Consider the following 17079-nt stretch of genomic DNA (forward strand, 5'->3'; position numbering starts at 1 on the left):
TGATAAATACTAGGTGTGCCCCTCCCAACACAACTCCATGCTTCAATATCTAACAAACTTGGTAGAGATAAGATCTATTTTAGTCAAGAGATATAGACAAAAAAGGAAAAAATAGGACAAAATGAAAAGATGTATACCATAAACTAAAATAAACACAGGAACAAAAGAATTGTTCAATTTGTGGAGTTCTGAAGCAGAAAACAATTATAATCAACTAAGCAAAGAACAGAAAGAGAACATGTCAACTATACTTGCAATTACTAATACTCTAAGCAAACAAGCCACATTAACAAAAAACAATACTCATGCTTCCAAGTAATCTATAAACTGCAGACACTTGATTTGTCCAAGGTTATCAACTTCAGAAAAAGAATGGCAATAATTTTAGAAATCAAAAGTATGCTATGGTTTGATGATTTACAGTGCCGATTTTTTTTTCTTATTGCGTGTCAGCTGGGAATAGGACAGATGGAGATACCAGACTGAGCAGAGGTAGGAGAGTGAGGGAAGGAGAGTAAGATTTGGAAGTCATCCCTATTCCTTTTTCATAATCAGAACACACAGGTTGTGGGTAAAATTTTCTTGAAGTCTCATGATATCTGTTATTCTAAAATTACCATCTTCCTTCAAAGTTCAGATTTAACCTATGCTTCAAGTTTAAAATGTTTTATTTAAATCAAATATAAAGAAAAACACACTAGTCTATGTTGGCAAATAATCCATTGGCATGGCTTCTGTTCTATAATTCACTGTAATCCCTTAAAATATCTAGTGATTTACAGCCATTTTGTAGGCTATAAATTGTATTTGATCAAGTAGAAATAAGGTGCTATATTTAAGAACAGGCTACTTTATAATGTGCAATGTATAATAAATTCCATCTCCCGCACCCCCAAATTAAAACATTACCATTAATAAAATTTCTTATTTGAGCAAAAATTACCTTTATGTGTAACAGATTTTTCACCAGATGGTTTGGAAGTATCTACATCCAACTTTTTACTATACTCCACATTTAATACCACATCCTTGGCCCCAGGAGATTTCTCTTGTGATGACAATAGTTCTTCTGTAGACATGAAAGCATTTAAAATAGTATCTAAAATCATATTTTAACTGTTCAAAGTATCACGTTTTAATAAGTGACATTTAAAGCCAAGTTTATTATGAAACGTAGGTTCAATATAAATAATTTCTTATATAAGCAACTATGATAATCTGTTTGAATGACTTCATTTAAATAGTTCAGTGACAACTATGTTGTTATGTGAATTAGATGCTAGAGAATAAGGAGTGAAATTCAAATAACATTTGAATCTGGAAGACAAAAGAATAATAGGCAGTATGTGAAATGAACCCTATTCTCAAACATAAAAAATGTAAAATGTGACACATATTCACATGCACATCAGAAGACATCTCTAAAAATTTTACTTGAAACTATGAAGCCAAGACCAAAGGTCAAGAGTATTTTCTAACAAACTCATGGTGAAAGTACCATTCCTTCATATTAAAAGCAGTTTCACTTATTTTTTGGCAAGGAGTTAGTGAACATTTAACTCCTACTTATCATAAAGACAAATATAACCTTGATAATTTGCTCATAATCCTCATCACTAATTGTGCGACTATAAAACACCAGACTCTTTGAAGTCCATTGGCCAGCACTATGTCTGGAGCTCTAGGTCTTATCTCTTTATCTTTACAACAACCCTATGAAGTAGCTCATCTTTAAAACAGACAAGAAAACCGTGGCCTAGTAGCCACCAAATTTGCCCCTGCTACAAAACTGAGGGAAAAGGGGGGAATTCTAAGAGACTGGCCTGGTTCCAACACTTTTATTCTTAATTCCTATGTGAATCATATTCTTATAAATCTAAATCTTAATGGCAAATAAGACTTTTATAAACATTTTATAATGATAATACATGAAGTTTTTCAAACTCTCTACATTTAAACCTTGGTAAATTATAAAACTATGTAATTCATCAGCAAACTGCAATACTTTTGAGTGAAAGAGAAAACTATTCATTGTCTCTTCATAATTATAGGTATTGAGCAAGAGAAAACTGAAATACAATATTTTTTCCAGGCCTATTACAAAGTAAGAACATGCATTTTCAAGAAGCCATACTTCTTTTTTACATGGATAAAGAACTCAAGTATTTCTTTTGACACTAATCTTAAATGGATGGAGGGGACTTCCGGGAAGATGGCAACCAAGAAAAGCAGCGTTTACGAGTCTTGCTAAAACTTGATCTGTTGCCACAAAATCAGCACTTTTCATAGCCAGAAAACACCATCAGCAGAGAAATAAAAAATGTAAACACAAGGGACAGAGAAAAAAAAGACTAGAAGAACAACCAGAGATGAGAAATCAAGCCCACAATGGGGTAGCAGAGCCACGCTGGCACCATCTTCCCTCACAGCACCAGGCTCCAGAAAGGATAGGTAAACAAGGAGCTGAAGTGAGCAGCTGTGGGTCATTCGGGTGTAATTCAGCAGTTCTTTCAGCGCAATGAACATCTAAAACTCCCAGTGGCCAAGCTCATCACGCCTTTCAGGGACTCAGAACGGAGCTCAAAACCAGAAAAGAAATACGCCAGCCTCACGGCCGAGGGCATGGCAGCAACACCATATTGCCAGCAGCGACAGTGAGTTCACTTCACCGCGCCCCGCCACAGCTCCAGATCTGCGCGCACAATAACTGTGAGTGTAAATGCGGCCCCTAAAGGAGAAATCCCTGTACTGCACTCCCAGGGACTTGCGTAGCTCTGATAATCTCCTTGGGTCAGATATCTTACAGTCCAACCCAGTGAAGGAGTAGCAATGGCAGAGATACCACACCCTAGTCTGAGCTCCCAGTGGGAAAACGCCCAGCCCGGCACCCCCACGGTCTTACGCAGCCTCGATTAACTTCCTGGGTATGAGACTTTGAGATACAACCCAGTAAAGGAGTAGTGGCGGCTGAGATTACAACAGACTCGAGATACTGAGCACTTTAAGTGAAGTCGTAGTGACCCAGGGAAGGCACAAAATTCTGAAATCATGGGAAAGAACAATAGAGCAATGAATGCCCACAACCCCATAATATCAGAACCTGATAACACAGAAATACAGAGATCTCCAGGAGATCAAATCAGGAATATAACTGTAGAAATAATACAGAACTTTCGAAAAGAATTTAGAGAGAGTCTAAAAGAAATAAAGGAAGCAATCATTGTGGTAAAGGCCTCAATTCAAAGTATAAACAATCGATTAGATCACATGGAATCTCGCTCCTAGAAGAGGATCACTCCAAAAACGAATGCATAATTTATAACTTAGAAAAAAAAATCAAACAGCAGGAATCTGACATTGAAGAAATATGGGCCCATTTTAAGAGAGCTAACCTAAGAATAATTGGAATAGAGGAGGGAAAAGAAGGTAAAACCAAAGGGATCAATAATCTCTTCAAAGAAATAATAGAAGAAATTTTTCCAAACACAGAGCAGGAGGTTGATACACAGGTCCCGGAAACTTATAGAACTCCCTTTAGACAGGACCAGAAAAGAGGATTCCCATGCCACATAATTGTCAAAATTAACAATGTGGAAGTCAAGGAGAGAATCTTAAAGGCAACAAAAACAAAGGGCCAAGTGACATTCAGAGACAAACCAATTAGAATCACTCCAGACTTCCCAAACCAAGTCATGAAAACCAGAAGGGCTTGGAGTAACATATTCCAAACTCTGAAAGAAAACAACTTCCAGCCAAACATTTCCTACCCAGCAAACCTATCTATCAAATTAGATGGGGAAATAAGAAGCTTCCATAACAAACAGAAACTGAAGAAATTTATGTCTTCAAAACCAGCACTAGAAAAAATACCCAAAGAGATTAACTACAAAGAAGAAATAGGTAATACACACCAGAACCAGAGAAACAAGATTTTCCATCCAGCAGACAACTAAGCAAAGAAGAATATATTCATGTGTTTATAGGTTAAAATCTTTGGAGATCTTTTACCTATTTCTAAATTGTATTTTATTGTCGCTAATTTTTAGGATTTATATTTGGAATATTAATATACCTTCAGATATAGCATTTGGAAATATTTTATCCCATTCTATCAGTGTTTACATTGGCTTTGGATGTACAATATTTTTTTATTTTTTAGGAAGTTTGTTTATTCTTTTGTTGCCTGTCCCTTTAAAATCATATCCAAGAAATCACTGCCAATTTCAATGTTGTGAAATGTTATGACCAAGGTTTTCTTCTAAAAGTTTATAGCCTTAAGATCTACATTTAGATCTTTTATGTAGTTTGAGTTAACATTTGTATATGGTGTTAGGTAAGGGTCCAAACTTTTTATTTTTCATGTAATTATTATTTTTCAACAATATTTAGTGAAAAGATTATTATTTCCTTCACCAAATGTTCTTGGAAACTTTGTCAAAAATAACTTGACCATATATGGAAGAATTTATTTCTAGGCTTTTATTTTACTCCACTGGTTTATATATCTGCCTTTATAACAGCACTACACTGTTTCAATTAGTGTAGCTCTATAAGGTTTGAAATCAGAAAATGTACATCTTCTAGCTTTATTCTTTTTCGAGATTGTTTTGGGTATTTAGAGTTCATATTTCATGTTAGGATAGACTTTTTCTGAAGAAAAAAAAAAAGAAGTATTAATAGTTTTACCTTAAAAAAAAAAACCCTCTGGTAAGAAAGAAAGCAAAAAGAAATACTGAAATGTTATTTCTAAGTGATCAAATGTTTGATATCAGACAGATGAATCTGTTAGGTGAGATTATCATTGTTAATTTTGGATAAATTGCTATAATATTAGATGTCAACCACTAAGCCAAGCATGGGAAGGAGGGATAGGGAGGAAATGGGGTGGGGAATGGGTAGGGGCTAACTGGGCGATGTGTGCATGTATATCTACACAAGGTTTTATCCCAATATGATTAATGAATACAGTGCACCAATAAAAAAATTTAAAAAAATTAAATGGAAGGAGAGAATATTGGAGCAGTTTAAAATAAACAGATGACAATAGTTCATTATATGTATCTTGGCTATTTAAGCTTAACTAATTCTGATAATCTGTTTATATATAAGGGAAAATGCATATTTTCCTAAGCTCATAAAATGTACAATCAAAAAATTCTTAGAGAAAACAGAAAGTTCCAGTTTTAAGACAGTCGTCAACAGTGGCAATTATGCCTTAATTAGGTTTTAACATTCACTTTTAAACTGTTTTAAAAGTTATAGTCTCTATTATTTATATAATATTTTTGACATGACAAAATTACATAGTAATAATGAGGGTCATGAAAAGAGTGTGGCAAGGTGGCAAGGGCTATAAAGTGGGAATAAAGGGAAGATGGAATAGTTTTTACCTTGATTATGGTGGTGGTTACACAAAAAAGTAACAAATGACAAAGAACTGTAAATATGCAGAGTTACTAGGTATTAAGTCATGTACCCTAAACCTCAATCGTACATACATACCTAAGAGCATATAAACTGAAAAATGTGTGGACTATCCCAATGTGAATTTCCTAGAACCTCTCTCTCTGCATTATTTTTTGCAACTTCCCGTGTGTGTGTGTGTGTGTGTGTGTGTGTGTGTGTGTGTGTGTGTGTGTGTGTGTATGTATATTTTTTTTTTGTGGTAATGGGGGGTGGAACCCAGAGGCTTTCTATCTCCGGGCTATACTCCCAGACCTTTTTTATATTTTATTTGGAAACAGGGTCTCACTAAGTTACGGAGAGCCTCACTAAGTAGCTGAGGCTGGCTTTGAACCTGCGTGATCCTCCTGTCTCAGCCTCCCAAGCATGTGCCACCACGCCCGGCTCTACCTATAAATATTTTTAAATAAGTTTTTTTTCTAAATAGGTCTTTTCTAAAGACAAAAGAAACATTCTGAAAAAGCTTGTTTTTCACCATTAATGACTATGTATAAAACATTACTTACACAAACATGAAAATATATGATTTAGTAGTACTTACAAATTTTCCTCACATTTACTTATGTACTTTTACAAACTTGGCCAGTTTAAAACCATAACTAATGCTTGCTTAAGCTTATTATTTAAATTTTATTCTCTCCACCAATAATTACTATCATTTAAAGAAAAAACAAACTGGCGTATAACGAACAGATCTCATCCTAAAATGTCATACAAGAAGTCTGTGACACAAAATAAATGGTAGTTATGAAAGTTAATTTTTTGAGAATTATATACAACTTTCATAAAAATTTATTTCAAACAGTAATTACCTTGTCCTTGAAGATGAGATATATCCAGACCTTCTTTTAGGCGGATTACCACTACTCCATACTGTATGTCAAAGGCATCACTGTAAGGGGGGAGGGATCACAAAAACTTCTGCTTATGTTCTCCATAATATAAAGTCAATCATAGATAATCTCTAAAATCATTATCAGCCTTAAATGTTTGCTTTCTTTAATATGTTTTAAATATATAGCTATATTTAACAAAAAGTAAAAGTTAAATTCTAATACTTTAATACTCTTACTGATATATGGAAAAATGTGTTTAGGGTGTCATATGTAATTATAAAAGGTCTTTTGTTATTTATTTAAAGCATGAGGAGACAATTTAGCAACATTCCTAAAATGAACTAACTAAAATCAAAAGAGATTCAATGGAGATAGAAATTTAATTGACATGTTATTTTTTTTCTCACCATATCTTGAGAGATCCACTAAATACTACAAAAAAAATCCCACAAGCATTTAACAAATAGTTAATAACTCAAACAAATCAAAACCAATTCCTTAAAAAAAAAACCAAGCATTATTAAAATCACTAGATGACTTTTCTATAAATTATAGAAATTGATCTGTAGTTATGTGTTACATGCCTTTAACAGAAAAAATAAAGCACATCTTAATCATACAAAGTAATTAAATAGACATTAGGGGAAATATCACCAGATAAACATTCCATCACTTTAAAACTGCCACAAAAACCCATGTGACCTAAGACCATGACTCTAAGACTCAGAGAACATTATTTTACCTGTCCTTCAACTACTGCCAAATTTCAGAGCATTCACTATGATTCCTACAGAGTCAGAGACATAACCTTTCAGTACTCCCACTTATAAGCAACTGAAGCCATAATAATGTGGCAGATGTATGAAAAATGTAAAAATGTCACTTTTTCTATACTCTAATTATTCCTTGAGCCTCAAGAGAAAAAAAGTATAGCTCCTGGCTACATACAGCTCATGACTTATAGGACTTACTCTTTGTTTCCTTCCACTGGTTTTCTTTTCTACTCCTCATATACACAGAGTACAGAACTAGGCAGTTATAAAAACCAGGAGTGGTGGTGCATGCCTGTAACCTCAGCATGTGAGAGGATGGCACAAGAGGTTGAAGGTTAGACGGTAGCCTCAGCAACTCAGTGAGACCCTAGTTTAAAAAAAAAAAAGCAAAAAACACAAAATGTGGTCTGGGAGTGTAGTTTAGAAGTACAACCACCTTGGTTTAATTCCCCAGTACTTAAAAAAAAAAAAAAAGTAGTGATGAAATTATACTTATAAAAGAATTTAACATGGGAGGCTGAGACAGGAGGATCTCAGTTTGTGGACATGCTCACCTACTTAAGTGAGGCCCTTTGCAACTCAGTGAGATCCTGTTTCAAAATACAAGAATAAAAACGAGGGCTAGAGATGTAGCTCGGAGGTGGAATGCCCCTGGGTTCCATCCTCAGAACCACACACACACACAAACTGTTAATAGTTGAGAAACTTTATTTATATTACTAATCAATATAAAGAGATTTTTTTACACGTTGCTTGTGGAGCTTTTTTATTCACATGGATGTCATTTAATGTACATAAGATTATTTTTAAGATATAATTGGGTTTCAGATGAAAGCCCAATTACATTCCCTTTTAAATAAACTTTTGATGCATTGTAATTATACATCATAGTGAGATTCAAAGAAATACATCCATACATGCACACATCACTTGGTTTATTTCCTATCAAGTGACTTTTCAAAAAGTAGAGTATAAAATCTAGATATTTTGAAACTTAAGAATTTTTCAAATGCAGTTATGAAAATAAAGATAACATATGTAAGAGAAGTAAATATTCTTATTGATCTATAGATGCAACAGGAATTCCGGTAAAGGTGATAACTACAGTAAAATAAGGGTGGTGCAATGCTTGTAATGGTGGTACAATGCTTGCAAATCCCAGTACTTGGGAGGTCTGGACTGGAGGTTTGACAAGCCTTAGCTACTTAGCTCTCTGCAACTTTGTGAGACTCTGTTTCAAAATTAAGAATAAAATATAGGGTTGGAAATGTAGCTTGGAGGTAAATGCTCACCCTGGGTTCAATTCCCAGTACCTGGAGAGGGTGGGTGTAAAAGTAACCAGATAAAAATTCATAGAAGAAACAGAAATTGAATTTAATCTTAGAGTTATCTTGCTAAATACAATGCTTTTCTTTCTTTTTTATTTTTTAGGATAGTTACTCATATATAAAGAAATACTTTACAAGATAGTTACTCATATATAAAGAAATACTTTACAAGAAGGAGAAAATAGTTCTATTTCATTGTGACCATGGCAAGAAACCTACTCTTCCTTCAAGGTGGAATGCTTATACTTGTGTGTACAAGATAAACGGATATGTTACGCAAATGTAGCAGATTAAGAAAAAAGAAGTACTTTTCAAAATTTAAGTAGTAAATCTGGCAAGAAGAAAAATAAATCTTATGCCTTTTATTAAATACTCAATTCCAAAAGTACTGGTAGTAGATCAAAGACAAATATACAAAAAAATCTATTAACTCAGAGACAAAATAACAAGAAAAAGAAACCATTACGTAACTCATTAAGAGGGAAGTTACAGTGATGTAAAACAAAACTAAGCTGTAACAAAGAGATCATTTAAACTACTGTTGAAAATTGAATAGTAAACTCAGAACCACACTTCAAGGAGGGAGAAAAAGTAAACATGTAAATACATTTAATAAAAACAAATAACTTAATAGATGAACCAAATAAATGACTGACTACAAAATCAATACTAGAGGGAAATAAAACTTAAGAGCTCTGAGGCTGATATAGTGCTGAAGTGTTATTCCATCATAATGACAGCTTAGGAGGTGAGGGGTCTGACATATGGGAACTCTGTTCAGCAAGAGCTGTAAAGGATCAGAAATGCAAAGCCAGAGAGTCCACACACTTATTCCTGTGTCTGCGTGTGTGTGTGTGTGTGTGTGTGTGTTTACACAGATACATATATATGCATATGTGTATGTCTCTATTGTTCTATATAAAAAGAAACATAAATCAAAATATTGTTAATAGAGCACCAATTTTAAAACCAAGATACCTTGTGTGATACTTTTTTATTCTTACGCTTCTATGGGAAGATACAAATGAGAAGCTAGGTTCAAAACTTTCAAAATTAACATTTTCTGAACCAACTAAGTTACTAAAGATACTTACTGAAATAAGTTTATATACATATCCACATCCCTCATATCTGCTTGCAACCAATCTTTCTTAAATCCAAGGACAAGTGTGTTTGGTTTCATACGACCAAGACCAGCAGCCTAAAACATATAAGGAGAATTTCAGATATATAATGTTCAACATAATGGTTCTTACTTTATTTTTAAAGACTTGTTGATGCAGTATATTCTTACATCATAATGTAGTTCATAGAGAAGGAAATACATGACACAGCCCTTGAAAACTTTCTAAAGAGATGAAAATCTTGATTGACAGCCTCTATGTATTGCACAGCCAAATATTCTTCAGCACCCAATACATGGATATTGCTTATAAATTACATATACAATGACCACATATTACTTATGACTAAATGTATACAAAAAAGAAGTTAAAGTGAAATGCCCATTAAGTTCTAAATGTATGTTTTTGTATTTTTATGATTTAAAATTTTTCATTTTTTCACCAAAAGAAACATTATATATATTTAATCTTTTTTAAATTGAGCAGTTGTATTCTCAGTTATATACTTAAGTCCAAATAGTTAAAATTCTGAATCACAACAAAACTAAAATTTGAATTCTATCAATCATGCAAAAGTTTCTGATGAAGTTCCCTTCCTCAACTGTTCCATCAATTGTTTCTGCAACTTCATCCGGAGTTGCAATTCAATACACTAAAACAAATTTGCCTGGAACTCCAGCAAAATGTTTTCTTTTTTAAGATTTGAAAGCACACTACAATATTCTAGTCCTAAGATTGGGTAAACAGTTATGCTTCTTGGGCTTCAAAACATTTTTATTGTTGCAAAAAAACCCCACTTTTGTGCCATTTTATTTATTTCAAGTGGTATTAAATTCACAATGCTGTACAACCAAAATCACTGTTAAAACACTTTCACTACTCCAAGTAGAAATTCTGTAACCACTAATTATTAAGTATCAATACTTTTCTGAAATAAGTTTATATACATATCTCCAATGTTATCCGCCAGGTAACAATCTGCTTTTGTCTCTATTAATTTGCCTATTCTATGTGTTGAACTGTAGAATTTATCCTTTTGTGTCTAGCTTATTCCACTAACAGAATCAGAATGTCTTCAAATTAATTCATATTGAGCAAAATGTCATTGCTTTTTATAGCTGAGTAATATTTCATTTTATATATTCACATTCTATTTATCCCTTTATTTGATGATAGATAATATGGGTCATTTCTCCCTTTTGGACACTGCATAAAGCTACAGTGAACACGGGCATACAAATATCTCTCTGATGCTTTGCTTTTAATTTGGGGGTAAATACCAAGTCACAGAACTGCTAAAAAAGTTTTAAGTTTAAAACTTTTTAGTTTTAAACTTAAAAGGGATCATTAAATTGCTTCCCACAATGTCTATCTCATTTCACACTCACATCAGCAATTTACAGGTTCTGTTTTCCATATCCTCAGTAAGACGTATTTTTTAGTTTCTAATTATACCTATACTAGTAGACTGAAGTGATATCTCACTGTGGCTGTGGTTTGCATTCCCCTAATGACTAATGATCTTGAACATATTCTTATTACTTGTTGGCTATTTTTGTATCTTTTTGTGAGAAATGCTGATTCCATTCATTGACAATTTTTGTTCTGTTGGTTTTCTGTTACTGTTTTTAAAGTTATTTATATATTCTGGATATTAAACCCTTATTAGATATTCCAATTGTTCCTGGTTCTTGTATGTTTTTTTCACTTTCTTTATAATGTCTTCTGCTGCACAAAACTTTTTAATTTTGATGTCTAGTTTAATTTTCTTTTGTAGGTCATGTTTTTGGTGGCCTATCTCAAGAGTCAATGCCAAATCCAAAGTGATTAAGATTTTATATCTGTTTTCTTCTAAGAATTCTGTGGTCTTAATTCCCATTATGATGATGATCCATTCTGAGTTAAAGTTTGCAGAATGTTCTAAGTGAGTGCAAGTCATTTTGTTTGCAGATGATTAATTCAAATATTTGTCAAAGTCTGACCATGTACCACTATGCTAAGTACCTGGGATGAATAAAGAACAGAAGAAATACCTCAAACTAGGTAAAGCTTACTTATATTCATCTTCAAAATGTTCTATAAGATTGTTTCTCATGCTCAATACTAAAAACAAAGACTTCGCCTTGAAAGAACAGATAAAAATATCCATTTTTGTTGTTTTAAATTAAAAACCATCTGTGCAGGAAAGATGAGGCATGAAGGAAAACTAAAAATTATCTTTAGGTTGGATACTCTTTAAACAAAGAAAACCAGTAACTACTACTGTGTGTGTGTGTGTGTGTGTGTGTGTGTGTGTGTGTGTGTATGTGTTACTGGGGATGGAACCCAGAGGCATTCTACCTCCGAGCTGCATCCTCTACCCTATTTTTTATTCTTTACTTCGAAACTAGGTCTCACTGAGTTGCAAAGGGCCACACTAAGTAGCTGAGGCTGTCTGTGAACCAAGTTCCTCCGGTCTTATCCTCCCAATGCTGGGATTACAAGTGTGCGCCACCACACCCAGCTTGAAAACCAGTAAATTCATTGATGGTACAAAATATTTCCAGGGTCGCCTTCCTTCTGATCACAAACTTGTCATAATTCCAATACAATTAAAAGGTGTGTTTACTGGGGGTGCTGAGGACTGAGCTCAGGGCTTTTCACATAGTAGGTACATACTCAGCTATACTCCAACTCCAAAAGAGTTTGCTTTTCCTATAATTGCACAACAATGTCCTGTGGTCTAACTCTGCACTTCTGCTTCCAACGTCATTATTGCATCACTTTCCTTAGTTGAATAAAGAAATTGTACATGTACCACTTTCATCCTTAGATCCTTCATAAATTCTAATCAAAGCAGCTACTGAGTAGAAGGCAATGTTTTGTGTCCATAAAACATTTTATGTTTTAAGGAAGTAGTGTATTACTAAAAATATATTTCTCTAGAACACATTTCTTTAGTGGTTGACAGAAAAGCAGTTCATCATGGATCCCATAAATAAAACTGATTTAGAAAAATATATAATCACCTGCAGCTTATTACAAACATTACTAGCTTCAACCAAACAGTCTCACCATGTTAGTTCTTCAACTCCTTAGCTATGTTTTCTGTGTATAATCCACCAGAATTTGCTAACAAGAAATGTGTCTCGGTTGTTATTATAATTTTCTATGTATCATTACAACCATTTTTACTATAGCAGGAAGAACTGTTTCCCCAATAAAATGTGGGTTCATTTTTGTCATTCACTATGAAGTAAAAACAACTTCAAATATTATTACCTGCTTAAAATGTAGTTCTGGTATGAGTTCTGTATTACTTTAAAAATCACTGAAAGCCAGGTGTGGTGGTACATGCCTGTAATTCCACTACTTAGGAGGCTGAGGCAGGAGGATTGCAGGCTGGCAGCCTCAGCAACCTCCTGAGGCTCTCTGTAACTTAATGAGATCTTGTTGAAAATAAAGAATAAAGTAGTGTGTGTGCGGGGGAGGTATTGCTCAGAGGTAGAATATCTCTGGGATCCATCCTCAGTTCTTAAAAAAAATTCACTAAAAAAAATATGTTTTAGTTTGATGCCATCCCACTTGTTAATTCTTGTTTTCATTTCCTGTACTTTGGAGGTCTTGTTGAGAAACTTACTACCTGTGCCTATATGTTGGAGTGTTGAGCCTATGCCCTCCTCTAAAAGCTTCAGCTTCACAGTCTCTCTTCTAATTTCTAAGTCTTTGATCCATTTCAAGTTGATTCTTGTGCACGGTGAGAGGTAAAGATTCAGTTCCATCTTTCTACAAATGAACAGCCAGCTCTCTCAGCACTATTTGTTGAAAAGGCTGTCTTTGCTTCAGCATATAAGTTTGGCCCCTCTGTCAAAGACCAATTGACTGTATGTGTGTGAGTTTGTTTCTATATCTTCTATTCTGTTCCATTGGTCTGTATACCTGTTGTGCCAATACCATACTGTTCTTACTACTATTGCTCTACAGTATAGTGTGGAGATTCCTTAGAAAACTGGGAATGGATCCACCATATGATCCAGCTATACCACTCCTGGGTATCTTTCCTAAGGGGTTGAAATCAGAGAACTACAGCAACATAAGCACACCCATATTCATAGCAGCACAATTTGTAATAGCTAAAATATGGAACCAATCTAGGTTTCTGTCAACAGATGAATGGATTGCAAAATTATGGGAAATACACACAATGGAATTCTACTCAGTAATAAAGAAGAATAAAATCATGTCATTCGCAAGAAGATAGAAAGACCTGGAGCATATTATGTTGAGAACAACCAAGGACAGAAAGAGAAGGAGCATATGTGTTTTTTTTTTTTTTTGGTGGTGCAGGGTTCGTAAAAGCCCTTCTACCTCCAGGCTACACTCCCAGACCTATTATATATTTTTGAAACAGGGTCTCTTACGCCAGCGCGGCTGACTTCGAACCTGCGCGATCCTTCTGTCTCTGCCTCCCAAGCTCGGGGATTACAAGCGTGCGCCACCATGCCCGGCATAACATATGTGTTTTCTAATATGCTCAAACTAGGGAGTATTAGAGATACCAGATAATGGAGGTGAAACCTCAGCAAAGCTAGAAAGGAAGGGTAGGAGAGGAAGAAGGCTGAGGGTATTAATGAAGGAGCTATATTTGAATATGTGTATAAGTGTGAATGTAGCGTGGTTAACCTGGACACTTGTTGGCGGGGAGGGGAAGTGTGTGTGTAGAGGGGGGCGTAGGCAGAGAGGAGGGTTCCAAGTACTGTGTGAATGTATGCTATTGTCAATATGATCCACATTATTATGTGAAACTACAGTGTACCAATACAAATATAAGTTTTAGATACATCTCGATAGTTCATTTTTAAAAGTTCAATAATAATGGTCTCAATTTGTCACTAGTTAATATTTCATTGTACCATATATACCAACATCCAGGCTATAGAGTATGAATATCAATGTATTTCAAAATTTTTATTAGAAATTTTAAATTAATATACCTTGGAGATAATGCCCGTGGGGTTCAATACCCAGTACCAAGAAGAAAAAAAAAAAAATCACTGTTTCAACACGTAGCTGATGAAGAAGTGTCAAGAACACCCAGCATCTCACTATACAAAATAATTCTAGACAAATTTTCTCCAAGAAAAAAAAAAGAAGTCTACATCGAAATCCTAAATTAGACTCATTTCATTTAAGGGGCCCATCATGGTATAATCTAGAATTTTCACTTAGAACATGTCATTTTTCTATTTAGAATAAAGGTATTTAATTTGGTTGACAAACAGGTGATTATTGTCTTTAAAAAAAAAAAGGAAAAAGGAAAATCCAAATATACAAATGAAGTTAGCTATGCAAATGTCTCCCTGCCTGAGGTTTCTTTAAGCAAGCTACTGATAACAAGAGTCTTTAAAAGTGAATTCTGTTTTGTTGTAGGGGCTAGATGTGATATGAGACTGTAAGGCACCAATAAAAATATCTTTAAAAAAGTCCTAGAATATTCACTCTTTGAAATTGCAAAGTTGCTGTCTGAAAGTGGTTTTACAATCTAAATTAACACAGCAGTTCTAAGATTTCTGATTGCTTTTACCATTTCTAGAATTTCATCTTGGCAGATATGTTTGCTGTGTTGTTGGCTTAATTTTTATATACTTCTGTCATTTAGCTTTCCTCTTCTACTTATATCTTGCTTTTTTAATGATTTCTTTATACACTCTGGATTATCCTTCTGTTGGTTACATGTTAGGATTATATCTTCCTTTGTTGCTTTTTTTTATTTTTCATGTCATTAGATGTTCAAAGTTTCAAACTTAAGTAAAAAATTATTAATCTATTCTTCATATTCAAGTTTCATTAAAAATGCTCCCATAAGTAATAATTGTTTTAGATATCTAGAAATTATTTTTGTTACTTCTTTTAGGGTCTATGGTACTGATGGTACTGAGGTTTAAACCCGGGGGCATTCCTCCTCTCAGCTACATCCCAGCCCTCCCCTGCTTTTTAAAATTTCAAAACAGGGACTCATTAAGTTGCAAGGGCCTGGCTAGGTTACTGAGGCTGGCTCCATACCTGCCATCATCCTGTCTTAGCCTCCCACCATATGCTGGAATTACAGGTGTGTGCCACCACAACCACTGGATCAAATTTTTTTTAACATATATAATCAATTTTACCAGTTCAACCTTTTCCCTTTTTTTTGGAGAGAGGGGGGGTACTAGGGATGGAACCCAGGGGCATTCTACCCCCAAGGTACACCCCCAGCCTTGCTTTTTATCCTTGATTTTGAAAACAGAGTTTCACTAAGTAGCTGAAGCAGGCCTCAAACCTGCGATCCTTTTGTCTCAGCCTTTCAAATACTGGGATTCAAGTGTGCATCACCATGCAAGGCTTGCCAGTCCATTCAGTCCATCCTTCAATGTCCCTTCTGTTGGCCTATTCTTCCTGAAGACTGTCTTCACTAATCTTTTCTTTCTTTCTTTCTTTCTTTCTTTTCTTCTTCTTCTTTTTTTTTTTTTTTTTTTTTTGGTGGTACTGGGGTTCCTGGAAACCTTTCTACCTCCGGGCTTCACTCCTAGACCTATTTTATATTTTTATTTGGAAACAGGGTCTCTTAGGCCAGCAAAGCTGGCTTTGAACCAGCGCGATCCTCCCGTTTCAGCCTCCCAAGTGCGGGGATTATAATTGTGCACCACCACGCCAGCTTGACTATTCTTAACTAAGTTCTACAGAACACACAACAGAAAGGTCTCAGAGGACAACACACCTCCAGCTGGTCTCTACTTGAACAAATTAGCTGTAAAATTATAGTTAGCTCAGAAAACTTATGGTTAAGCTGGTATTTTCTTTTTTGAAGAAAAGGATTCCTGTGAAAAAGAGTTGGTGAACACTATCAAAACTCATTTATTTCTCCCCTAAAACTTTTTAGGATGAAAAGAACTGATTTTCAGAGAAGTTCAATAACTGGCTCAGTCCAAAATCCACCAAAAGGAAGTGGCAGAGCTAGCAATTAAACGTAGACTGATTCCAAATCTTCTATTCTAGCTACTAAACTATACACAAAACTGGAACAGAAATCAAAGTCTAGTACTAGCAAACAGTGAAAAGTAAGACACTAGGATATTTAACAATTAATAATATCTGTATTACTTAACATTCTTACAGAAACCAGCAAAGAGCAGCATAGAGTAGATGGGAAATACACAAGAGGAACAAACTAATTTTCATAAAGATTCTCTGCTGTCATCAAAGAATTTCTAGTCTCTTTTAGCTCAAAAATAATACAAACCGTAATAATCTACTATAATAAAGATATCTAAAAAAGAGTTACCATTTGTATTAATGAATGAAATTTGGAATGAGAAAGTTTTAGCAAGTTTATACAAATCTAAAATGCAGGCATTTGAAGGACAGATGGCTTTACCTGCATCAAGTACTGAGCGCCTTCTCTCAAGTCGTCTGCATGTACTGGAGCATAAAAAGCCTTCATTTTGTTTTTAATAAGCCAGCGTTGATACTTTGCTTGATCAATGGACATCTCTTTCATGGCTTGTCTTCGAGGGCCCTTTGAATAAATAAAAATATG

The 17079-nt window shown here is 34.5% G+C and overlaps 1 protein-coding gene across 1 annotated transcript in view; it reads right to left on the reverse strand.

Annotated features, from left to right (window-relative positions):
* The window catches only part of SLC12A2 (solute carrier family 12 member 2), a gene marked incomplete at both ends in the record, with an annotated part of 110634 nt that overhangs the window by 13897 nt on the left and 79658 nt on the right, over positions 1–17079 (reverse strand). Inside the window, 4 exons of the mRNA XM_080698927.1 lie at positions 944–1069; positions 6276–6355; positions 9495–9601; positions 16918–17058. Coding sequence (XP_080555053.1) covers positions 944–1069; positions 6276–6355; positions 9495–9601; positions 16918–17058 — 454 coding nt within the window. The remainder of the gene's footprint in view (positions 1–943; positions 1070–6275; positions 6356–9494; positions 9602–16917; positions 17059–17079) is intronic.

Source organism: Muscardinus avellanarius (genome assembly GCF_963383645.1).
Source record: "Muscardinus avellanarius genome assembly, chromosome: 7".
Taxonomy (NCBI): Eukaryota; Metazoa; Chordata; class Mammalia; order Rodentia; family Gliridae; genus Muscardinus; species Muscardinus avellanarius.